This window comes from Balaenoptera physalus, assembly GCF_965194825.1.
Source record: "Balaenoptera physalus genome assembly, chromosome: 4".
Lineage (NCBI taxonomy): Eukaryota > Metazoa > Chordata > Mammalia > Artiodactyla > Balaenopteridae > Balaenoptera > Balaenoptera physalus.
Genome location: NC_138891.1, coordinates 144,730,054 through 144,756,237, shown reverse-complemented (window position 1 = coordinate 144,756,237; position 26,184 = coordinate 144,730,054). Strand labels below are relative to the sequence as shown.

The 26,184-nt window shown below is 52.6% G+C and overlaps 1 protein-coding gene and 1 long non-coding RNA gene across 6 annotated transcripts in view; one reads left to right on the top strand and one right to left on the bottom strand.

The window, feature by feature from the left end:
• Positions 1-4,629: 4,629 nt before the first annotated feature.
• Positions 4,630-5,710, top strand: LOC309659530. Its single transcript, XR_014262866.1, has 2 exons — positions 4,630-5,064; positions 5,531-5,710. It is a non-coding gene; the product is annotated as an uncharacterized lncRNA (long non-coding RNA).
• Positions 5,711-11,371: 5,661 nt separating this feature from the next.
• The window catches only part of AGPAT3 (1-acylglycerol-3-phosphate O-acyltransferase 3), a 98,870-nt gene continuing 84,057 nt past the window's right edge, over positions 11,372-26,184 (bottom strand). For 4 of the 5 annotated variants that reach the window (XM_082459888.1, XM_082459889.1, XM_082459891.1 and 1 more), the window contains 2 exons: positions 22,233-22,431; positions 16,706-21,617 (listed from right to left, as the gene is read on the bottom strand). In XM_082459888.1, the coding sequence (XP_082316014.1) occupies positions 21,529-21,617; positions 22,233-22,431 (288 nt within the window). In that variant the 3' untranslated portion in view covers positions 16,706-21,528. Of the gene's footprint in view, positions 11,567-16,705; positions 21,618-22,232; positions 22,432-26,184 lie in introns of those variants that run through there. The other variant, XM_082459892.1, reaches the window with a different exon arrangement.

Here is a 26,184-nt window from a genome sequence, read left to right as displayed (position 1 = left end):
ATCCTCCCCGACCAGTGTTCGAACCTGTGTCCCCTGCATTGGCAGGCACTCGTAACCACTCTGCCACCAGGGAAGTCCGATCCATCAACTCTTAAAAAATAATCTATTACCAAGTAGAGTTCGAAGCAAAAGTGAAAAGGCAAGTTAATATTAGAAAATTTATTCATATAATCCATCATATTAATAGATTTCAGGATAAAACCCTTATGATTATCTCTATTAATTCAGAAAAAGCATTTCCCAAATTCATCATTCTTGAATTTAAAAAAAAAAATGCTTCATAAGATAGGAATTGATAGATTCTTCCTTAACTTAGCAACATGTATAACATTATACTCATATAAATACCAGCCCCAAACTCAGCACTGTACGTAATGAGGAGACTCTGGACTTATTCCCATTGAAGTCAGAAACAAGACAGGAATCCCCAATACCATTACCCCTGTGTAACACTGAACTAGATACCCATCATCAGCGCCATCAGGCAAGAGAAAGAAATTAGAGGCATAAAAACGATCACTATTTTGGAAATCAGATTCAATAAAGAATCCATTTTAAATGAGCACGAATAATAAGAGAGTTTAGCAGATTTCTTTTAAAATTAAAATAAGGGCTTCCCTGGTGGTGCAGTGGTTAAGAGTCCACCTGCCAATGCAGGGGACATGAGTTCGAGCCCGGGTCCGGGAAGATCCCACATGCCGCAGAATGGCTAAACCTGTGCTCCACAACTACTGAGCCTGCACTCTAGAGCCTGCAAGCCACAACTACTGAGCCCACGTGCCACAACTACTGAAGCCCGCGCACCTAGAGCCCGCGCACAGCAACGAAGACCCAACGCAGACAAAAGAATAAAATAAAATAAACTGGAGCAAGTTAAAAAAAAAAGCCCCCCCAAAATAAATTAAAATATATTAAAATTAATAATATATTAAAATTAATTAATATTGTGTTAATATACAGTAGACTTCATATATGTCTATAGTGATCGGCAGATTGTGTATGTGTGTGTGTGTGTGTGTGTGTGTACCGTATAGAAGATATGGGAGAGAGAACCTCACAATAGCAACAACAACAAAAAAGTTAAAGTATCTGTGAATACCTGTAACAAGGAATGTGTGAAATATGTATGAGAAAAACCTTCAAATACCCCAAAGTTGACTTGCATGCTCTTGGCTGGGACAACTCAACATCGTGGATATGCCAATTCTCCCTAAATTGACGTCTAAATTTAATGCAAGCCTTATAATTAAAAGTACCAACAAGCTTGTTTCTCTGCTTCTAGAAAAGCTGATTTCAAAAAAATGATATGAAAACTAAACAAAAGAGGAGAGCCAGGAAAACCCTGTAAAGAAGAGTAATGAGCAAACCCTAAAGCACCCTTGTAAAGCATTCCACGAAGCCTTAATAACTAAAACGAGTGCAAGGGACTATGTGCTACCCACAGAGCAGTGGAACAAAATTAGAAAGTCGGAAATAGACCCAAATACATATGGGGATTTAGTATGTGATAAAGTTGGAATTTCAAATCAAAAGGTAAAAAAATGGACTTAAATGAAAATCATTTGGAAGTATAAGGAGAGACTGAGAGGCACTGAATAAAGAAGTATAGATTGTACTTCTGTTCTTTTTATAACTATTTTCAGCAATGGGGCCGAATTAGTGCAACAACACAAGCAAGAAGACTTTCCTGTTCATTTATCTGCCTGCTGCCCTGTGGCCACCACACCACCCAGGCTGATTCTGTGTCTCAGAGTGATTCTCACTGAGTGCAGTGATTTTTAAAAATACCATCTATTAGCAGTTACTGGGTGCTAAGGGATTTACATACATGTATCTAATTGAATCCCAACCACTGATAAAATAGCTCTTACCTCCATTGTATCATTTTGGATCTATTTATCAAATGGAATCAATACCAATCTTATAGAGCTTCTGGGAGGCTTATCAGATATTTGAAAAAGAGTCATCAAATAGACAGACATTTAATACATTATGTTGGGACAACTAAGTACCCAAGTAGAAAAAGATCAGATTAAATCCTCACCTCAGGGAGATCAAAAATTTACATGTAGAAGGGACTTCCTTGGTGGTGCAATGGTTAAGAATCTGCCAGGGATTCCATTTGATCCCTGGTCCAGGAAGATCCCACATGCCATGGAGCAACTAAGCCCGCGTGCCACAACCACTGAGCCTGTGCTCTAGGGCCCGTGAGCCACAACTACTGAGCCCGTGTGCCACAACTACTGAGCCCGTGTGCCACAACTGCTGAAGCCTGCCTGCCTAGAGCCCGTGCTCCACAACAAGAGAAGCCACTGCAATGAGAAGCCCATGCACCGCAACAAAGAGGAGCCCCCGCTCGCCACAACTAGAGAAAACCTGTGTGCAACAACAAAGAACAAATGCAGCCAAAAATGAATGAATGAATTTTTTAAAATGTACATGTAGAAAGTGAAACCACGAAATCATTAGAAGAAAACACAACAAATTTCTTTATGACCCTGGAGTGAAGAAGGCCTTTCTAATAGGTGTCAAAATCCAGAGACCAAAAAATAAAAGATTGATGAATTTGGGTAATAATAAAAACATATGCCTGGGAAAAAATATCATAAGCAAAGTCAAAAGATAAAAGACAAGCTGGAAAAAAAATGGTAACGTATATCATAAAGGGCTAATCTTCCTAATATATAATATATAAAGAGCTCCTACAAATCAAGAAGAAAAAGAATAACCCAATAAAAAGAGGTGAAGACATGAATCACCCCCATGCCAGTTTGTAAGAAGTAGGTCCTCAGGTTACCCATAGCTTTTGCCCAACTTGGCCACCAATTGAAAGTTTCCGTGACCCCCTCCTGGGTCCAAATAATTTGCTAGAGTGGCTCACAGAACTCAGGGAAACACTTATTTTCATTTACCAGTTTATTAAAGGATACGATAAAGGACACAGATGAAAACCCAGATGAAGAGATACACAGGGCGAGGTCTGGGAGGGTCCTGAGTGCAGGGGCTTCTGTCCCCGGGGAGTTGGGGTGCATTACTCTCCAATTATGTGGATGTGTCCACCAAATTGGAAGCTCTCCAAACCCACACTAGTGGGATTTTAGGAGCCTTCCTCACATCGGTGTAACCGATTACTAACTCCATTTCCAGCCCCCTCCTTCCTCAAGAGGATGGGAGGCAGGGCTGAAAATTCCAAGGTCCTCATCCTGGCTTGGTCTTTCTGATGACCTGCCCCCACCCAGGAGCCACCCAGAGTCACCTCATTAGGACAAAAGATGTTCCTGTTGCTCTTGTCACTGGGGAATTGACAAGGGTTTCAGGAGCTCTGTTCCATGAACCCAGGACAGAGCTCAATATAAATTTTCTGTTATCTCACACCCATCAAACTGGCAAAAATCCAGTCTGACAACACACTGAATGGGTGACAGGGTGGGAAACTGGCCTCACATGCAATGCTGGTGGAAGGGGGAAATGCCGCCACTTCCATGGGTGTGGACTGGCGTGTCCATCAAAATGGCAGGGCCTTTAGCACCACTGGATCCTACCGCCAGCTGCTCGGAGGAGGTGTGGCCGCCGGGCCTGCCTGTCAGGGAGTAGGGGCAGGAGACACGGGCAGACAGGCCCTGGGAGACTGGGACCTCTCCATGCGTGCTGGGTTATAGGGCGAGTGCATTAACTACTCAGAAAAAGTGGATCGACTGTATTTAACCTTTCCTCTCATTTAAGAACCCTCCTCAAGGGCTTCCCTAGTGGCGCAGTCGTTGAGAATCCGCCTGCCAATGCAGGGGACACGGGTTCAAGCCCTGGTCTGGGAAGATCCCACATGCCTCGGAGCAATTAGGCCCGTGAGCCACAATTACTGAGCCTGCGCGTCTGGAGCCTGTGCTCCGCAACAAGAGAGGCCGCGACAGTGAGAGGCCCGCGCACCGCGATGAAGAGTGGCCCCCGCTCGCCGCAGCTAGAGAAAGCCCTCGCACAGAAACGAAGACCCAACACAGCCATAAATAAATAAATAAATAAATAAAATTAAAAAAAAAAAAAAAAAAGAACCCTCCTCGAAATGGAGTGATTTTTCTCATCTGAACTTTACACGCAGACAGACATCCCACTCAATAAAACTGGGTGGGTTTGAGGTTCTTTATAATAAAGCGATGTCTTAAGGACTGTCTTTAAAAGCAGGCAGGCCCCTTCCTCAGAGGCGCAGCCCTTGTGTCCCTGGCAGAGGATGTATGGTAACCACGGCAACTGCTGCACCCAGCCTTTCGCAGGCAGCTGTCACTTCCTGCTGTCACTCACTGGAGGGTCCTGGCCCCACGGGCCCCTCACTTCCCAAATTCCTCGCCAGCCAGTTTGCTCAGGACTCACTTCCACCAGTGGAGGTTCAGCCTAGGGGGCTTTGGGCTCTTAAGACTCCCTCCAGGCAGCCCTCCTGAGAACACAGGTGCTGGGAGGCCGTGCCCGTTGGGGAGATGGTCGCCTGACACCCCACAGCCTGTCATGGCCTCTGCCGTGGACGCTGCCAGGCCACGCGTGCACGTGTCCAGCTACCCTCCAGCCTGGGTTGGCTGCACAGACAACGCGCTGGCCCTGACCTTGTCAAGCTGCAGAGCAGGTCAGCACGGACCTGGATCTGTTCTCATTGCAGGCAAATGACTCACTCCTTGTTTAGGCCACCGTTAGGGTTCCTATCACTTGCAGCTAACGCCACGAGAGCGGGCTGTGCTCTGTGATGACTAAGTACTCAGACAAAGCGCCACCTGCTGGGCTTGGGCGCAGAGCGTGGCCGCTGGGGCCCCGAGGTGACGGCACGGTGCTCTGGGCTGCGCTGGTCACTGCAAAGTCCTGCAAGAGAAGGCTGGACTCAGACCAGAGGGGCCGCTGTGAAAGCAGAGACGCACAGAGGCGGCTCCCACCCGAGAGGAGCCTCCGTCCCCGCCCGGGAGCTGCGACCCCCGTCCACACGCTGTCCCGTACCCTGGCGCCTCGCAGGATCGCCAGAGCCAGATCCTGCAGCCTAAGCTGAGGCTGGGACTCGCTGGGAGCCGCAGGGGGCGGGGATGGGAAACGGTGCGTGTGGTGCTCTTGGTGCACTTGGGTGGGAAACGGGCCAAACAGCAGCCTCAGCCCTGGCAGCCTGGCGTCCGTCTCGGTGCCGTGTACCCGTGCAGACCCGAAAACCCGCTCACTCGGCAGACACCCCCGAGATGAGAGAAGCCGGTGACAAAGCTCAGGGCGGCAGCATTTGCCCCGAGGGGGGCGAAGGGAAGGTGGGCAGGAGGTGGAGCAGATGCTGATTCCAGGGCCCTCGGGAGAGACCTCAGGGATCGATCCTCCCAACACCACCCAGCACCTGGCCGGAGCCGAGGTCATGCGTTTTTAAGTGGCCATTAGTCTGGGCCACCCCCTAAGTGGGTTGTGTGGCCACGGACGCGCCAGCTGGGTGCCAGGAAGGCCCTGGGTGGCTGCAGGACGTGGTTACCCCTCCAGAAACAGGCCACTGTGTTTATTATCTTCGCTCTGTCTGTGTCCCCAGATGACTTCTCAATCTTTGCTGGAAAATCAGGCTGTGAGTGAGAGGAACGCTGCGCCCGGGACACAGTCGAGTCCCCCGGTGAATCTAACCTCGGTTCCTGAGCTAACCAGTCTCAGCCCCTGTACGTCTGTGAATTCTGAACTCGGCAGTTTTAAAGTAAATGAAACCACCTGTTGCTCACTGTTGGGGGTCCTCGGGTTCCCCTTATCTGAACACAGTGTTAGTCATGAGATGTCTCCCTGGTTTAAATGACGATGGTCCCGGCCGCTTCTGGTTTCAGGCAGCGCACTGGCCGGGCCCTCAGCGGGGTTCTCGGGTTCTGTCCCTGGACAGTCAGTCACCCCACTTGTAATTGGCCTGTCCAGAAAATCGGGCCCAGGTGACCGACTGCCCGTGACCGGGGCGTTTGTTCCCGAGGATGTGGGACTTTCAGGGCTAGAACCAGGACAGTCTCAGGGACACTGGGATGGTTGGTCACCTGAATCACGAGAGAGGCACAGCAGCAAGGCGATCTAGCCATGCGACTCTGACGGGTCTCCCGTGCTGAGGACAAGGCATGGGGTGGGAATGGGACCCCGAGACTCAGGAGGGAAAAGCTCACCCAGTCGTGAACTCCAAGTTGCCCCGAGCTCTGGGCCGGCAAAGCAGCCTCCGTCTCCCTTATGCGGGAGAGCATTCCCCCTTCCCTGGAGACCTGCAGGGGCCTCCCCTGAGTCAGGCGTCCCCCAGCTGCCAACAGTCCTTGATTCCAGAACAGCCACAAGGGCCAGGCCTGAGCCTAGCCTGAGCGGGGGAACGCGGGCTCTGCTCGCTTCGCTGCAGCGTCTGGCTCCCGCGTGGCAGTGGTCCTTAGGGGGCTGGACGGTAGGGGCAGGGGTGCAGAGCGTACGGCCGGGTAGGGAAGAGGCTGCAGGGCTGGGCGCTCTGCCCCAGAGCTCGGGATCACCAGCGTGCTGGGTGGGGTGTCTGGGTTGCTCCCGACGTGCTGTGGACGGGCTGCCCTGGGGCATGGCCATGGTGACGCCCTGTAGCACACGGAGATGCCAGCACTGCCTGGGCAGAGTGTGGAGGAGGGGCCTGGAGGCTCAGGAGGTGAAGAGTTCTAGCAGATTCACACGTGCGGTTGGAGAACCCGCCATCTGACTAGTGTTCTGAGGAAGGTCAGAGGTCCCCCCGACTCCACTAAGGCAGAGGGGATGCAGTAGCGTGGGGCACTGCCATCACGGAGAAGCTCAGGTGGCCGCCCTCTGCGGCCAGTATGGTGGTCGAGGATGCTTCCACCAAACTCAGCTCCCTGGTGGCAGCGGGAACAGCCCCACAGGAACGTCGCAGCCCAGGACCCTAGGACTCTGGAGTGATGTCATGCCTTCTGCATCAGGGAACTAAACACTGTTTGCAAAGCGGGTCTTGGGTCCTGGTACTTCCTGATGGCCTCAACATGGGATGTCAGATGTGATTGGAACCGTCCTTCCCGAGCTAGGTGCTCTCAAACCAAACCACCGTCCTTCCCAAGCTAGGTGCTCTCAAACCCCTGGGTCACAGGATGGGCAGGTGCAACAGCGTCTGTGCCAAGATGGAAATGGGATGTTTGGTATGAAGCCTGAGCACGAAGAAGTTACACAGACCGTGGTCCCGCCCCTCGTGTCACCTCTGTCACCCTGACACCTCCCTCTCAGCCACACCTTGCCCCTTGGGGGTGTCCCCTAAGTCCTAAGACGCTGCTAGAGGGAGCATCCTAGGTCTGATTCATGAGTGGCTCAGCCCGGTATGATGGCGCCAAAGGAACATGCACAGCGACTGCACCCCAGCGCACGCAGGTGGCCCCGAAGGCCAGTGGGCAGCGATTAGAGGGATCACTGTGCCGTGCCTTTGGACAGAGGGAGAGGTGGCTTGAGGTGATGCCATGGGAGGACTTCTGGGCAGCGATGAATGGCTTGGCTCACTACTCAGTTGCCTGGAAGCAGCAAAATCGGAAGACCAGATCCAGACGGTTTGGGGGAAAGGCATCCGTGGGATGCCTTAGGGAAAGTGGATTGGTCTAAGGGGGTGGCACAACACATGTGGATCTTTGTGTCCCGCCAACGTCCACAGAGAACATCCATCGCAGAGAAAAACAGGTGGACAGGTGGCTCATCGGGCCATCGGGCAGGTGTCAGCATCTCACTCACTGGCCACTGCACGAGACAGCTCCTCCTCCCGCTCTCCGAGGATGGTGTGGCCGAATGTCCAGCCTGCCAGCAGAAGACTCTGATTCTGAGCCCGTGACAGTGGTCTCTTTCCCAAGGAGCCCAACCAGCCAGCTGGGGGTAGATTGGTGACAGGAGACCTCCATCCACACTGGAGAGGGCAGCGAGTCGTCACCACCAGAGGTGACATCAGCTCCAGCCAGGGGCTTGCTCCGCTGCCCCCAGGGCCTGGGCCCGCCCTGCTATCCAAGGGTTCCTGAAGTGCCGAGTTCACAGTCAGGAGACCTCACGCATCACAGCCTCAGGTCGGGGACTCACTTCATAGCAGAAGAGCTGTGGCCACAGAGACCACTGCTCTGTCACTGGTTCCCCATCCCCCAGGGCAGCCAGCCTCAGAAAATGGCCGTGTGGAGCCAAAGCTCAGCGACTGCGGGGGTAGGGCGTTAAGCTCCAGGACACGGTCTGTGTATTTAGCCAATAGCGGAATGTACAGTAATGTCTCCCCATAACCAGACTCCCCAGTAATACGCCATCGGGGACCCACGGTGGGGGGTAGGGTTGGGTCCTCTCACCATCGATCCCAGAAACCCACTTGCAAAATGTGTGCTTCTCATCCCTGTGACCTTAGATCCTGTTGGATTAGAGGTTCTGGTTTGGGGGAAACGTGGGGGGTACTCCAAGGGGGATACACTAAGTATTGCACAGAAATGAAGCTACGGCCACCTCCGGTCACTTAGCGTTCCTCATGCCAACGGCCTCATAATCAAAGAAAGGAGGTACCTCCCCGGAGAACGGCTTGGCCCTGAGTGTGCTGGGTGAGGAGGAGTATTTCCAGAACTCAGGGACTCTTGGGACTTAGCCATTCGTGGTTTTGTGGGTCCAAAATGTTTCAAGTGTTGAAAGAACAGAAAAAGCACAAGGTGGAAACATGATACTACATGAAAAAGAGAAGTGTTTTTTCTCTTTTAAAAAAACATAGTGATAAAAATGTAAATTTTAAGACTCGGTGGACAGTTTAGAGAGCAGATTAGCTGCGGCTGCTGAGAGAATGTGCAAACCAACAGATGAACAGAAATGTCCGTGATGCAGTGCAGAGAGACACAGAGGTGGAGCCCGGGAAAGAGGGTCTGAGACCTGGGGAAGAAAGGCAGGTATAGCACACTTGGCTGGAGCTGCAGAGAGAAAGCGAGAGGGAATGGGACAGAGGCAATATGTGAAGCACAATGATGGCTGAGAAATTTCTAGAACCGATAAAAGACTATATTCTCAGATGCAAGGGGCAAATCAAATTTCAAGCCAGATAAAAATAAATTCATGCTCAGACATATTCTAGTGCCGCTACAGACAGTGAAGATAAAGAGTGGGGAGAATTTTAGATCAGACAGAGAGAAAGGACGGATTAGCAACCGGTGAGGGGGGGGACGATAAGATCCTGTCCGCTGACCTCCAGGCAAGAAAAGTAGAAAATGTCTTAAAATATTGAGAGAAAGCAATGATACCTTGTAATTATCGCACAGCTAAACTCCCATTTCAAAACCAGGATGAGATAAAGACATTTGCAGAAAAGCTAAAATTGAGACGTTTACTACCACCGGACCCACTCAAGGAAGTTCCCAAAGGTTTGTTTCGAGGAGAATGAGCCCAGGGTGGGGTCCTAAGATGAAAGAGGGCCGAGGAGCCCAGAAGCTGCAGATGCGGGGAAATCCAGGCAAATGGGAACTCTCTGAAAATAGCAACAGTGACTTTGGGGGTAAAAATGAGAAAGAACTGCAAATGCTGGAAAATATTCAGGGTGGGAAGGGGAGCGACAGATGTGACACTGCCTTAGGCACATGCATTGGTAGGAAGGAGAGTGAAAAATGCCCATGAACCTCAGGGCTCGTTACCTTAAGAAAGTATGTTAAATGGAAACAACCTAAATGTCCATCTACAGATGAATGGATAAAGAAGATGTGGTACATATGCACAATGGAATACTACTCAGCCATAAAAAATAATGAAATAATGCCATTTGCAGCAACATGGATAGACCTAGAGATTGTCATACTAACTGAAGTAAGTCAGAAAGAGAAAGACAAATACCATATGATATAATTTATATGTGGAACCTAAAATATGACACAAATGAACTTATCTGCAAAGCAGAAACAGACTCACAGACGTAGAGAACAGATTTGTAGTTGCCAAGGGGGAGAGGGGCTGGGGGAGGGGTGGAGTGGCAGTTTCGGATTGGTAGATGTGAACTATTACATATAGAATGGATAAACAACGAGCTCCTACTGTATAGCACAGTAGGAGCTATACAGTAGCTCCTACTGTATAGTATTGAACTATATTCAATATCTTGGGGTAAACCATAATGAAAAAGAATATAAAAAAGAATGTACGGGAATTCCCTGGTGGTCCAGTGGTTTAGGACTCTGTGCTTTCACTGCTGAGGGCCTGGGTTCAATCCCTGGTCAGAGAGCTAGGATCCCGCAAGCCATGCAGTGCGGCCAAAAAAATGAAAATAAAAATAAATAAATAGGGATTTCCCTGGTGGCACAGTGGTTAAGAATCCGCCTGCCAGTGCAGGGGACATGGGTTCGAGCCCCGGTCCGGGAAGATCCCACATGCCACGGAGCAACTAAGCCCGTGCGCCACAACTACTGAGCCTGTGCTCTAGAGCCCGCAAGCCACCACTACTGAGCCCGCGTGCCACAACTACTGAAGCCCGCATGCCTAGAGCCCGTGCTCTGCAACAGGAGAAGCCACCGCTATGAGAAGCCCGCGCACCACAATGAAGAGTAGACCCCGCTCATCGCAACCAGAGAAAGCCCGCGCGCAGCAACAAACACCCAACGCAGTCAAAAAATAAATAAATAAAATAAATAAACAAATAAATATATTTAAAATAAATAAATAAAATATTAAAAGAAAGTATATATATGTATAACTGAGTCACTTTGCTGTACAGCAGAAATTAACACAACATTGTAAATCAACTATACTTCAATATAACAATTTTAAAAAAGAAAAAGTATGTTAGGAGTAGCCCCTAAAAGAATAAAAATAACCAGTAGAAGAGGAAAAGTGGGGGAAAAAACCTTAATCAGGAAGCAGAAAAGAGACACACAGAAAATGCTGAAAAGATGGTAAAAATAAAGTCTATAATAAAAATACATGTACATAGTTTAAGCTCACTGGTTGAAAGGTATTTATTTTCTTACTGGTTTAAAACCAAAATAGACCAGTACCTGCTGCTTACATGCTTACAACAGATACGAGAGACAAACCTCAAAATATAAAGACACAGATAAGTTAAAAGGAAGGAAAAATTATACACTAGGCAAGAAAAGTAATATGTAGCTCTATTAACATTAGATTAGATTTAGAGCAAAAAGCAGCTCACTACGAAAACGGAACAATTGTAACTTCATAGGCACCAAGCCATAGAAAACAGAAACTGATAGAACTTCAAGGAGAAATGGACAATGCCAACTTTGTGCGGAATTTTAATATCCTTCTCTTCATGATAGATTAGCAGGTAGAAATGAGCAAGGATATAGAAAATTGCAAAAATAAAAGTAGCGAGCTTGATTTCAGGGGCACACATAAGACTCTACAGCCCACAATGGGTGGCTGGTACTTATGGACAAGAGGTGTGCATAATCTGTACGGAAAAATCATAAAACTTTATTGTAAGACATGAAAGAGGACTATATGAGAGGAGGAATAGAATACTCACACACAGGAAGAATCAGTGTTGGAAACGGCCATCCTCCCGGGTTAATCCAGCCTCACAATGCCAGGGAAAGTTCCAACAGGGTTTGTTGGTTTTTAAATAGAACTTAGGAGCTGATTCTAAAATCTGTGTGGAAGAATAAAGGTTGTTGAATAACCAAGAAAAATTTGGAGAATAAAAAACAAGGGCTTGCCTTACCAGATGCCTGGACTTCTTGTGAAGCCACAGCCATCAGAAACGCGGGGCCAGTGGGCCAACCGCATGAAATAAGCGCCCAGAAGCAGACCCCGCACGTCACCTCAGGAGGCCTGCGGTGACCCTGGGGGCCCTGCTGATCAGTGGGGAAGGGCAGGATCTTCAAATGGTCCTGGGGCGACCTGTTCCCCAGGCAGAAAACGTAAAATAAAATAGGATACTTACTTCTATTTGCCATCCCCCAAATTCAGTTCCAGGTGGATTTCGGTTCCAAATGAAAGCTAAACATTACAATTTTCAAAATAGAGTGTGAGAGAATCAGTTATGACTTCAGGAAAGGAATGGATCTCTTAGCAAGACACACAGAGTCCAAAACCACAAAGGAAACGATGAATACATTCAGTTCCATTCAATGAAAAAAATTCTGTGCATCAAAAGACACAAAAATCAAGGGAAAAAACAAAGCAGAAATGAGAAGACTTTGGTAATGAATAACGCCGCCAAAAAAATGAGTGCATCCAACTTACATAAAGAAAGTCTAGGAATCAATAAACAAAAGGCCAGCAACAAATTCGAAAAGGGAGGGAAGTTACAACACCTCTGCAGAGGAAGCTCCCACAGCCAACACGCACGTGCTGGGGCTGCCCCCCCCCCCAGTGGTCAGGGAGGCGTAGGCTGAACCACACGGGACCCCTCGCACCCCTGGAGGGGCAGCACCTGCCCTCGCTGTGGACCTGTGACCGCACACCCATGGTTGGGGGTTGGGAACAAAGGGAAGATCTGGGAAAGCAGGGCCTCCTTCCTCCTAGATGTAGCCGTTCCAGCCCCATACGCCCGAGGCTCTCGCACCAGAACCAGAGTGCAGAGAAATGTGGACGGAAGATTCACTGCAGCCAAAAATGGTGCACCTGTGAGTCCAACAGGAAAATAGACTCTGACATGTTCACACAAGGAAGCATGATACGGCAGCAAAGCTGGACCACAGCTCCTGCGTGAGTCCCCCCAGCAACGCTGGAGGACAGCAAAATGCAGGGTGACCCCTCAGTGCGACCCCATGCCGCTCACCTGGGTGACGTCCTGAGAACCAATCCCGTGGAAGGCAGGGGCTGCAGGCCCGGGGTACCACGGCCCGGCCCCTCTAGCTCTGCCACCTACTGCGTCAGTGTTTCCTCCTGGTTTGATGTGACATTTGAGTTACCCCATGTGAAGCGCCCAGAACACGGCCTGGCCCACGGAAATCACCACGGATGGGCCTCCGGCTAGGATGGGCAGGACGCCCGAGGCTGTATGGTTTACGGACAGGCACATGGGCAATCTTTTCACTATTCTTTCCATCTTTTTGTCTGTTTCAAACGCTTGATTGTATGGTTGCTTTGTTGGGGGTGCTTTGTTTTCACTTCAGCTCTTTTTCCTTCCGAAAGTTCATCTTGGGGCTTCCTTTCCAAACCACCGCCCCCCCCAGCTCCAGGCCTTTAGAGCGAGCGACACAGAACAGCCCTGGGAGCGTGAGAGCGCGGGTCACGCGTGCTGCGGGGGGACTTCCTCTGTAGTGGAGCGATTCCCCTTGGAAATTCCCCGCCTTCCCACTCTGCCGTGACCTTCCCAAGTGCCCTCCGGCAGCTTCTGTGCACGTTGGCTTCCCTTTGCTCTCCAGCCCCGGTGACCCCGCTTCAGGGGCTCCGTGCCCCTATGCGCCACGCCAGGGGGCAGCTAGCAGGACGGCCCTTGTCCCACAGCTCCTTCCGCAGGGTGGTGAGATCTGCAAAGACTCTGGGACCAAGGGCTCTGTCCAAACCCCACACTGAGACCGACCCGGCTCTGCTGACCCCTGCCTGTTCCAGCCCCGCCTGGCGATAGGCGGGGGCCCCTGGAGCCCCTCTCAGGGTGGTTTCTCGCCGGCTTGTGGTTACAAATCCTCCTCCACCCTTCACCGTCAGACGTTTACCTCCCCGCCCGGAGCCGCTGCCCCGAGGACCAGGGAGCAAACGCTCAGCGCGCCCCACGCTCTCCCCGTCCCGTCCCGTCCCGGGGGAGGTCAGGGCCTACCCTCCGGGCCCCTCGCTCCGGGCGCACCACGGCCTCCTGTCCGCAGGGTGCCTCGGGCACGTCCAGTTAGCGCGCCCGGGTGGCCTGGCCTCGCGGCCCCAGCCCTGCCCCGCACCCTTCCTTTGGGGCGCCCAGCCTTCCGGAGCCTCCTGCCTTGGCGTGGGGAGCAGGGCTCAGGTGCCCCTGGCTCTCCCCCTCCTGCAGCAGCTGTCGTGGAAGAAAACCTTCCTTGGCCGCCTTTGACTGGTGACCGGCTACCACTGTGTCCCGGGAGCGGCCCCCTATTAACCCCTCCTGACTGGGCGGGCGCGTCTCTGTCTGTCTCCTGCTGGGACGGAGCCGATAGCACAGGTCTCGCCAGGCGTGCCCAGCACGAGGCCAGCTCTCCTGCTTCTCTGGGTGCTGCAGGCCTGAGGGACCCGGGAGCCATCTGTTGGCTGAGACCCAAGGTCCGTCTCCCAGCCCCCTGCTTCCCCCAACCCTGGAGACCTGGATGTCCCGGCCGAGAGGCGTCCGCCCTGCTGGCTGCTGCCGTGTCCTGGGGGAGGGCGGCCTTCGACCTCCAGACTGTAGGCCAGCGCCCGCCTGGGGTGGGGTAGCAGCCCTTTCTGGGACGAGCAGGAAGAATGCCCAACGATGCCGCGTGGGTCACTTACATCCTACAAGTGCGAGGGGCCTTCTGGAGGTCTCCCCGGGAGATTCCACACGGTGATCTGTTAACACGTGTTTGTGACAGAGGACGGAATTCACTCGTGCTAAGGACACTGGAAAAGGCACTGCAAAAGGTCTAAGTGGGGGGACTTCCCTGGCGGTCCAGTGGTTAGGACGCTGTGCTCTCAGTGCCGAGGGCATGGGTTCAATCCCTGGTCGGGGAAATAAGATCCCACGCGGTGCAGCCAAAAAAGAAAGTCTAAGTGGGAACAGTGTTCAGGACAGTAAAATGAGTTTCCCTCCTTGGGGACAGGGCGTGGGAACAACAGAAGGGTCAGCCCAACTCCGGATGGCCCTGCGCAGGGCTAGACTCTGCGGCGCGTCTGCCGTGCGGGCTGCCAGGGAGCGGCACGTGTGTGCTTTCACCTCCACCCCCAGCAGCTCTGCGGGTCATCGGGTCCCGGAGAGTGTGCAGCAAACTGAGCCACCAGGAAGAAACGCTTCTCCTCACGCTTGTCCTGACTCAGCGCCATCGGGGCGCCAAGGACACTGGCGATGTGCGGGGCTGTCCCGGGGGAACAGCAGGGCTGAGGAGGGGCGTCTGGACTACGTATCTCCCACGCCCAAGGGCGGGCGCCTCTCCAAACCCGGAGTCCTGCGTGATGCCAGGGGCAGCCCCATGCCGGACACGCCCCCCCCCCCAAACCCTGAGCCTCCCCAGGGCCCATAGCGCCCACCTCCTTCTGCACCAAATCTTTCCCTGGAGAAGGAGCCGATGCAGGCTGGCCCCAAACCCTATTTTCTGTTTGGAGCCGCAGAAAACGGGGTTGAGCAGGAGGGGTGGCCGACAATGCCTACCTGCCCGGCTGACTTCGGGCACTGAAGGTCCATCCTGAGACCAGGAGCACAGCTCCGTGTTGTGTCCGGATGGCACAGTCCCAGGGTGGCAGCCAGCGCCCTGCCTTTCATAGGGTGGAGGGCATATCCACGGCCTTGGGCTGGCCCAGTGGGTCAGCTTTCTTACAAAGTCCTGGGCAGGTGGGACCGACCGTTTACTCAGACATCAGTGGAATCCTTTACCAGTAACTGGTGATGTTTTAACACAGTCTGCGGGGAACTATGTTCCAGAGGCCTTCTGGTCCTGAGCCATGACTGAGGAGCTTGGGGTGGGGGGAGCCGGAGGAGCCCCTGGGGCCGGTGAGCAGCGCCTTCCCAGACAGTGCACCCCTGCCCTGCGGCTCCCAGCCTTGCCGAACCTGGAGTACCTCCAAGTCTCTGACCCCTGGCAGGACGTCGGGGCTCCTGTAGGGGGACCATCCCCACCAGCTGGTGGATCTGGAGCCCAGAGCATGCAACATCGCCCCCTTCCTCTGAGCTGTCACAGGACAATTCCATCTCCCCACTGAGGTTTCAGCCTTTGGGGAGCACTTTCAGACCCACTGCTGTGCGGCCACTTGGACCAGGCTGTGCTCTCAGGCTCCACGCTGGGAGAAGACACGGGAGGGGGAGCCCCCAGTGCAGGCCTGGGGTGTCATCCCATTTCCTAATGGGGCTGTTCCTGTATGACCACCCCAAGCTCTCCCCTTGCTCTCTGGGGTGTGTGTCCCTGTGTGTGTGCCTGTGTGTGTGTGCCCATACACGTGTGTATGGGGGGGGGGCGCCTGTAGGCATGTGCTGGTACACGCATGCTCTGAATTCAGGATATATTTTTAAAGCTAAATCGTGGGTAGACGTATGCGTGTCAGGAGCGCCGGTCCCAGCCCGGCTTTCCCAGGTCGCAGGGCAGACGTGGGCCCATCCCCACTGCCGGCACCGGCCCCAGAGCAGAAAAGCACATACTCAGGGGCTGTTCCCAGAGCATAAGTGACACCACGGTTCTTTTAGCTCGATTTATTTTCACAAGACAGACAAATCAGACCCTGGAATAGCTCTTGGTTCGAACAAGAGTTCTTTTCTTTATAAAGAAGAAAAAGCATTCCTGGGTTTTCTCCACAGAATGCATTTGTTTTTACAAAAAAATAGTTTTTGATATATACATGCCTACTTTGGAAACCTTTAGTCCTGGATGGCTTTTAAGACCCGTTTTTAGGCAGAGGGTCACTTAGCATGCTTTAGGCACCAACTGATTTTTCTCCCTTGTTTTTGCCTGAGGATCGCTCTCCTTCTCCATTTCCCTTCCGAAAGCAACTTACATGAAATGGAAAGGCTCAGAAAGTGTCCTCACAAGACAGCCTCGGAGAAACAGTTCCAGCCTCGGGAGGGTCTGTTCAGGCGAGGACCCCGCGGGCCGGGACGTGCCTGGAGGGCCTTTCCTTCCCCGGGAAAACCCTTTGCGGGCCAGAAGCAAAGGGACAGAAGGAGGCAGGCAGTCACTTTTTCTTGTAGCGGGGATATTTTATCCCGCTCTTTCACAGCAGCAATTTTAATAAACAAGTATGATGCCCACAGCATTTTATCTAGAAAATACTGCCACTCAGGCAGGCTCAAGCACGCCTGTGTACAAAGTGACCTTCGCAAGCGCACGGCAAATGCAGCCAGTTTTTCGGGATACAGGCTTTTAGGATCAAAGTTATAGCTCCCCCCACTCCCTCCCCCAACAAGCTCCCACAGACCAAAAATACCGCTCTCCTCAACTACACAAAGCTGTAGCAAAATTGTAAAAATGAAGTGTACAAAAGGAAGCATCCATGTAATACATTTGCACCCTGTATACAATTTATCACCCTTTGAAGCTGGCCAACGGTCAGGTACGGCAGAGGATCGATAATAGAAAAAGAACCCCGACACCTGTCCCACACATTTGAGTCGATGGTTTGTGTGATTTTCCAAAGAGAGATATTTTCATTTACAGCTACAGTACTTGCTGACGACCCTTATGATTAAGAAGCCAGTTGAATTTCCTGGCGTTTAGGCAAGTATCATTTGATTGTCACCACGTACAATTCTGAGACAATAAATACAAGTAGATCAGATGCATTTCTTCATGGTATCAAGTAACTCCAGTTTAATACAATTTAGTGCATTTCAGCATCTCATTCACAGTTCAACTTCTGTCCAAAATACTTTTGCAACAAAAAGTTAAGAAACTGAAAAGTTTATGGGAAAAGAAAACTCCAAGTGAACTTGTCATCACAAAGCTTAAAACTTTAAAGTGATTCAATTGTCTTTGAAAAGAATACGCGGCCGCTGCCAGGCTGACTGGTGTCAGCAACCCTGTGATTTCCTGGGCTCCCCGAAGTGCTTTGTGGGAATCGCCACCATTGCCACTGAGTTAGCTAGTGGCTGATGCTTGCAGTGAACTTAATTCATGTGTGTCCACCCCTTCCATCAAGCAGAGTGCAGTGTGTCATCTCCTACCCAAAAAAGGTCCCTGCATTTTTGTGTCCTGGCCCTGATATGCAAGGCTGCAGAACCCGCGTGAACATCTGCACACACCCGGCAGCACCACTCACCTCGTGGGACCAGGTCAGGGCCGTGGCCGGGGTGAGGCCGGCGCTACCGGCCACGCCCAGGTGCTGGGGAGAGGCTTGCCTTTGCTTTGGGAGCTACCTTGCTAGAGAGAGGGGCAGACACGTGGGCTGGGGACATGCTGTCTCCAGACGGAAGGCAGGTAGGCACGTCAGGCGCATGGTTTTAACCCTAAGCCTGGTTACGCTGCAGAGGGTTGAAAGCCACGTGGCACCACTGCCCGCTGTGTTGCATGCCGGGGCTGCATGCAGCTGTGGGTGAGAAATTTGCAGCACGAGTTCACACACAGGGTCGGACAATTCAGCTGAAAATCAGTTGGGCTGAGAAGATTCTATTTGGCTTGTCTATAGGTGTCTTGGGCAGAGACAAAGCAACATGCAGAGAGATACTTATTCTTCACCCCAAACCTGACACAAATGGGGGGGGTCCCATGGTTGTGGACAGCTTGGAGACAGCTCTTGACCTGCACGTGGCTGCACGCACCGCTTTCTCCCCAGATCGATTTCGGTGCTCAGTAACTAGTGTGACAAAGAGCGTGTGCCACGATGCACACGGGGGTGACGGGGCAAATGGGGTGGAGATTCCGAACTGACTGGCGATCATGCCTGCATTGCCTTTGCAAGAAAGTTCTGTTCACGTCGCTGATTTGTGTCATTACTGAGTGGTTTGTATAGAGACCACTCTTCAGCCTGACTCTGTGCTTCTCAGGCAGGGGCTGTGGACAGACAGGGCCATGCATCCCGTACGCCATCACCAAAGACCGGATGACTGGCATCACTTCTTTCTTTGGGGTTAAAACTCTTGTCAGTGGTCTCCCCAACCAGGTAAGCCTTTCCCCAGCGTCTGCTCACCTGCAGGAGTGAGGCCATCTCTGCTCAGTGCTGTCACAAAGACCCCGAGAGGGGCCAGAAAGTCCCCAGGTGCTGGTAGCTGTCACAAGGTCACCATGAAATGCCACAGGCACCCTAGAAGCCCCCTGGAACTTCCCAGAGGGGACTGCTGGACACACGGGGAGGGCCCAGAAGCCAAACTCTACTTGTCAGGCTGCACCAGGATATGTGTGCAGGTGACAAAAGACACCAGGACCTGAGCTGAGAAACACGCCGGCCAGCAGCCCCCTGGCTCAGAACTCAGCCTATCGGGCACTTGTGGGAGGGGCCCAAGGCCTGGGGCCCCGCCCTTTGTGTATCTCCAGTGGGAGGGGGGCTGGCCCTGGAGACTGCCCCAGGCCACAGAGCTGCCCCTACAGAGAGGTCAGCAGACCCCTCCCCTGCAGAGAGGTCAGCAAACACCACAGAAATTCCTTGCCCCGCCCAACCCAGGGCCTAGCGTGTAGGCTGTCAACGACTTCAATCTAGAGCACACCCTCCCCGACTATGACAAGCACGACTGTCCCAACATTCAGCCTGAATTTGGACAATGGTAACATCAGAAACAAAAGGGGGTAAAGGAAAAGAAATAAGAAAAACACTGTTCTGGGATTTATTCATTTAAAAAATGAAAGGAGCCTCCCCCTTCCCTTCTGAAGTGGATGAAAAGCAAAATCCACCCCTCCAAAAAAAAAAAAAAAACCCAAACATTCATGGTGTAGTTTTTATTGCTCTCAGAGGGCTTGGTATTCAAATGCACAAGCTAATCTTTGTTAAATCAGAAGGAAGTCACTGAGATTTAAAACCTACACGTGGTCTCAATCTCCATTCATCTAGGAGTCTTCACAGCTGGTCACTGACTCTATAGAATTTACACATTGTGTATTAATTTCAAGGGGAGGGAACTTAGCTGGGAAGCAAGAACTATTAATTAAATGGTAAAAGATCTAAATTTGCATTTTCCAGGTAGTATATCTTCACAGTAGTACCCTTCAACTTTTTCCTTTAAGATTTTTAGGGATTAGTGAATTAGCAAATGACACAGACACACAGAGACAGATGAGCAGCATACCGTGTAAAGAAAAATAAGATCTAAGGTGCCGCTCACCGCAGTGGAAGCAGCTCCCCTGCTCGGTTCCGGCTCCAAGGGAAGCGGGGGACGTGCTTTGTGGCAGAGGGAAGCTCTCTTCTGAGAAAGCACTTCAAAGCTGTCTTTCAACTTCATGAGGACTTGTGTGCATTCACTACCACTCATGAGCAAGCCCAGAACTGTGATTCGCTTCCCTGTGACCTTGGTCCCTTCACCAAGGTCACCATGCACAATTCAGTAGTGTCATTATGAAGGGTATATGCCGTTTCCATAGGTCTCCCCAGAATGCATACTTAGGGCCAATGCATTTTTCCAGTTTAGTTTATAATGTTTTCCATGCCTCTTTCTTCCATTTTTTTCCCCTAGAAAATTCAACCTGCCTCTATTCTGAACGCTGGTTACAGTATTATCAGAGATAACACCCATTATTTTTCTTTACCTTGCTAAAAAAGATGAGGGGAATGTGACTTAAAAAAACCAAGTTGAACGTTTAAGACGAAAGTCCGATGCAGGCAGGGTGACGGTGGAATGGCCTGGCGGAGCGCGGGGCTCCGGCGGGAGCCGGGAGGGCGTCCCAGTACCCCCCCCCCAAACCTCTGCCCAGCAGCCCAGCGGCTTCCAGCCCGGCCAGGCCAGCGGCCAAGCGAGCACGAAATACCTCCCTCTGAGGAAGAAACGGCTCCCACCAGGGCAGCAGGCTGGAGGGGACGAGGTCAGGGCACTCCGGTCACCCTCCCCCAGGACAAGTGCATCTGCCCGGACGGGGGGTGGAGGAGGAAGGGAGGGCTCACCACCTCTAGTTTCCATCAGGAAGTTGAGAGCCATCAACAGATCAACTGTGAAAATAAACTCTCTAAAAGCTCCGTGTTAACAGTCTCCTTCAGAAGACAGGGTGATGGTGACACTGCCTTTTCAAAAGTCCAACAGTCCTGCGGGCTGCGGGCTGCGGGCGGAGGTCTCCCCGGCACACAGCGCCTCCGGCTCCGGCCGGCTGGGGAGGGGGCCGCCCTGCACCCGTGCTCCCGGCGGGGCGACCGGGTGGGACAGAGGAGCCGAGCTCCAGGCTCGGGAAGGACTCGACATCTCACCGCGTTCTCGGGCTCCACTCGCTTTAAAACCGATTTAAGGTGTGTCAGGCAGGCCTAGGTGGGAAGCGCCAGGACGCTCCGGAAACGACCAGGGGGCGTGTCCCGCCGCCAGCCCCGCCCAGTGTGCTTATCGCCGAGGGGACGCCCCCGGGCCCCGCCCCCATCGCCTGGAATCGAGGCGCCAGCGGGTCGGGACCAGCGGGTGCTCTGGGGACCCCGGGAACCAGGCACACCGTCCCCGGGGGGACGGGGGAAGAGAGTTTGCAGGGAGAACAGGGGAGGAGGCGAGGGGCAGGGGGAAACTCCCGAGATAACAGATTAAAAACCAAAAACTGGATCTAAGTGTGAGCAGAGAAAGCATCCAGGGGCTGCCTCCGTCAGGCAGAGCTCTAGAGGGATGGCAGGGGTGAGACCCGTTGTCCCGGGAGCGGGTCCCCCGGGCCGCTCTGCCGGCAGCGGACGCGCAGGTGCCAGGCTGGCGTCTGTCTCCATCTGCAGGCCTTCCGACTGCTTTGCTCTCGGTTCAAGTTTTATTGGTCAATATTAGTCACCAGTTAATAAGAAAAATAGTTTCTAAGTGTCTTTTTTCCCTACCCCCCGCTCTGTGTGTGTTGTTGTGTTTTTAATTGAATTAATTGGATACCACCGTCAGGTTTATGTGTGTTCAATCACAGCCGTTAATTATTCCTTTTTCTTAAATTCTTGGTTTCCATAGCTGGAGCCTTTCTCTATTTCAGTCACTCCTATTAGTCGGCGGACTCCAAAGGAAGCTTTAAAATAGGAAACAGGTGAGGTTAGACTGATTGCTGGCAAGCTGGAAAAATTGTCATGGGGGCGGGTGGACCTTCGGCCTCAGACTTCCCTGGGGGGGGGCAGGCCGGCCTTCTCCCCTCCCCCGCCCCCTCCCTGCGCCTGGCCACTCAGCCTGTCCCGGGCGGCGGCCGGCTCTGCTCCTCCGCCAGCCCAGGGAAGTGTGCGCCCGCTGCGGGGGGCAGTTCTCAGTCAGGTGCCCGACAGACCGGGTGCCCAGCAGTGCACTCGGGGCTGCAGGGCCTCGAAAGCGTCCTGGGAACCTCAGCCCGTCACACCAGCCCACGCCCCTAACTGCCCGAGTGCAAACCGGTGGCCCAGGCCCTCCCCACACAGCTCTCAGAACGAGATGCCAGGCGGGCGGATGGCCGGCCAGCTTTCTGGACAGATGGCCCTGGAATCTGGCTGTGGCCTTCACGGCCCTGTGGCTCAGTGGCCAGAGCAGCTCTCTGAGGCCGGCAAGGCTCAGGTTGCATCCCGGCTCCCAGGTGGCCGACCATCTCCAGGCCTGGGCACCGCGGCCGGCACATGGAAGACTCCCAACCTCAAGCCGCGCCATCATGCCCGTTCATTACCTGCCCCGACAAACCCCAGGAACGTCAGGATCAGGAGGGGGGATCCACTGGCAAAGACGCCTAAGACAAAGCTGAAGAGAGGAGACAGGAGAAGTGTGGCCCAGAAGAGGAAGTTCAGGAGTGTCCACGGCCGACGGGCGGGTTTGAACTGCTCCCCCGGAAACACACCTTTCTGGTTATACATCTCCTGCAGCGCATCCTGAAACAGTCAACCAGAAAAGTGGCCTCTTCGTGTGCTGTTGTTATAACCCCACAGTGAAAAATGACTCAACCTATAAATAAAGTGGACGGACCATGCAGGCTGCGGGTGGGAGATGAAGTTGGCATGACCTTCGTGGAGAACCTCGGTGGCTTGTACCAAAAGCTTGAAAAATGCAAACCCTTGGACAAGACAACTTTCCTAGGAAAACTGTCAGCCGGTGCCTGGTGCACGACACGCACCTTCAACACCCAGGACTGCGGTGTCGGCCGGCCCCTCGCCGTCTCCTGTGACATCTCCAGGGCGAGGGTGGCGGCCACCACCTGCTGGGGGTCCGACGGCCTGGCAGCACCCCGCGCTGGCTGTGTCACCCACAGAAAGCTGTTTAACCTCTCCTTCCTCTGCGTCCTGGTGGCTAATGATGGGCGGACAGAGGACCGGGTGAGGACATCAGAACATCCTCAACAGGGAAACGGGACACACGCTCAACACCGAGCACCAGCTGCCTGAGAAACGGCGAGGCTGACAGAGATTTCTCTGCAGCCGCGACACGTCACATGCTAACAAGGAGATACACTCACGATAGTTTGTTTTCTGAAAGAAGTTAAGTGCCACATAATTCCACTTCAGTAAAAATATGTACGCCTACATATTTGTCTAGGACGGAGTCTGGAGAGATGCACACCCACACGATCTTAATTACCCGGGGGAGTACATCTCACCTGCCCTCATTGTTTTTCTATTTTATTTTCTGCATTTAGCTTTCTACAGCTGTGTTGTGTATTACCTAAAAACAGGGCAGGGGGATTAACAAATGCCCAGGCTCGCGGCCTCTTCCAGCTTGTGGTCAGGCACCAACTGCCCCTGCTGATCGACGGGGCACGGGGCGGGCACCACAGGTCCTGTGTGGTCAGGAGCCGCTGCGACCCTTACGCCCGTGTGAACACCTCCGGGCGACCACACGAGCCCCCCCCCCCCAGAAGGCCCTCCCCTGTGCAGCTCCAGAACGTCTTCAAGCCGGTTCGCTCGGCCAGCTCCGCTCTGACCACCTGCCCCTATGCAGACGGGCCATGCCTCCTGCTCCCAGAGCACCTGTTGGGAGGGAAGCAGGGGCGCCCTGGGGCTCTTGGCGAGCTCACGGTTCAGGTGAACCGGGCCCGGAGGCCACCCAGAGACAAGAAGGCAGGACCTAGCCCCGCAGGAGAGTGCACTGTGGTTACAGATTTGCACCAAGTTTGTGACAGGCCTTTTGATCACCTGAATAAAACACATGTGACCCTAACGCAGATGCTCATGTACAATCTCACCCACTGCCTGCCATTGGCACCCACGCCTGGCCGTCCTCCCTGTGGGGTGGGCCTCCAGGCAGTCGTGGTAGCCTCTGTCCCGTCCTGACCTGTCAGTAATTCCACACACACCCAAAGGCTTCCCCCGTCGCCGCCCCTCCCACCAGCAGACAGCACCCCGCGCCCCCCGACGGGCCTGCTCCTGCTTCCCGACGTTTCTCCAGATGCCCCTGATCCCCCCTTCCCGGGCCCCGTCATTCCGGGAGGGCACAGAGCAGGGTCCAGAGGCCAGCCCGGCCACCTCCAGCCAGGCACTCAACTCCAGGAGCAGAGCCCCCTTGTCCGCGTCCTGCTCGCAGGTGCAGGTGGCGTTACACAAGGGGAAGTGCACCCGCTCTCCTGGGGAGGGACCTGCCACACACACTGCTGCCCGTGCCACTCAGATATCACGTCCTTTCTCCTAACCCTGACGCCTTGCTTGACCGATCTCCTCTTTCCTCTTTCTAACCTCTGTTGAACGTGCTTATTGTGGAACTTTAGAGAAACTGACACCACCTAAACCATCAACATCTCCACCCTCCCTCACCGTTTTCCAGTCCCTCCCTCGCCCCATCCCTTGCGGGCTCCAGGCCCTCTGTCATTACAGGCCCCTTTCCTTCACCGACCCCGCCTGGTCAGCACAGCAAGCATGGGGGAGCATGGCGGAGGGGCAGAGGCCGGGAGACCTGGGGACAGTTTCACCCACAGGATAGTCACCTCCTTCTCAGGACCTTAGTTCCCACATCTGCAAAATGGGGAAACTGTCTGGAATGACCTTCAAGGCCCTTTGGTGACACCGAGGTCTGTTTCCACGTTACGACCGGAGCTCACTGGTAAGTGACCAGAGGCGTCAGTGTCTCCGGAAACACGTGTGTTACAGCAGGACCAAAGCACCCAGTTTGGCTGCTTCAGGGTCTGCGTACTCCCTGGCAGAGGGCAATAGGGCCGAAGGCGGTGCAGACCCCCTACTCACAAGACGGGGAGAAAGGGCTTCTCACGCTCAGCTGGGGACATAACGGGCAGGCTCTTTGAAGCACAACTTAGAGACATTTCACAAGGGACCAGAGCCTCCTACCACCAGTCACAGCGTTAACATCTGGCAGAAACGCTCCCACACGTGCCCTGCCGCACAGGGAACAGCAGAAAGTTCATAACTGTTCACAGGTAGGAAGACGACTAGCCAAAACGGGGCGTCATCACATGGGAAACACGCGTGGTGGAGCACAGCATCTAAAGGGGTGAATTAAATCTATGTCAACGTTGCAGATGTAACAAACAATGGTCACTAAAAACAGAATAAATGGGACAACGTGACACACAGTGTGGTCCCTGATGCAAATTACAGTGTAAGTGACATGAAAAGCGATAAAAAATGTATATGTTTCAATATTACGGAAAAACATAGCAAATAATAGAAAATACCCAAATAAATCAGTTATGTCAAAACCTGTCACTTGCTGTATTTGCATCAGGTTGTTTTAGAAAGTAACCCTTAGAGATGAAGACAAGGCCTGTGGTCCCATCCCCGCCAGGAGTCATCACACTTCAGCTGGTGGTCTCCATCCCCAGGAGGGCTTACACGTGCTCTCCTGTGCTCGGGTACCTCTACGATAATGCACGGTACTGCGCCTGCGCTTTGTGATTTTCTGTGAATAGCATCACACTATACGCCTATTGCAAGCTGCTTTTTTTTAACACCTACTTTCTCAAGATTCATTTAGATTACTAATATGCAGTTCATTCATTTTAACTGAATCACAGTTAAATGAATACACATAATGTATCTACTTCCTAATAATGCACTTTTAGGTTATTTCTCAGTTCCTGCTAAACAAATACTGTTGCTTGCAAATGTCACTCTTTGTAAGAGTTTCAAACTTTTTTTAAAATATTTATTTATTTATTTATTTGGCTGCGTCGGGTCTTAGCTGTGACACGCGGGATCTTTCGTTGCGGCGCGCAGGCTTCTCTCTAGTTGTGGCTCATGTGCTCCAGAGCTCCGTGGGCTCAGTAGTTGCAGCACACAGGCTTAGTTGCCCCGCAGTATGTGGGATCTTAGTTCCCCGACCAGGGATCGGACCTGCGTCCCCTGCATTGGAACCACTGGACCACCAGGGAAGTCCCTTCAAACTTTTAAAACTTGACCCTGATCCAGAGATGCATTCTCTTTTGCAGGCTCGTGTATACAACGTCTTTCTGCCCATCCACCATGTGATGCACACACACTCTATTCCTTTTTATTTAGGTTTCTTTTTCTTCTGGAGAGTTTTATTGTTCTTGGAAATCACACATTTCATCCAAGTTTTCAAATGTAGGAGCATCAAGTTGTCATATTTCTCTCATACTATTTTCACTCCTTGCTCTTTGGTTGTGTCACCGTTTTTATTCCCCTTAATGCCAGCACTCTTTTTTAATTGGTCAGTCTTGC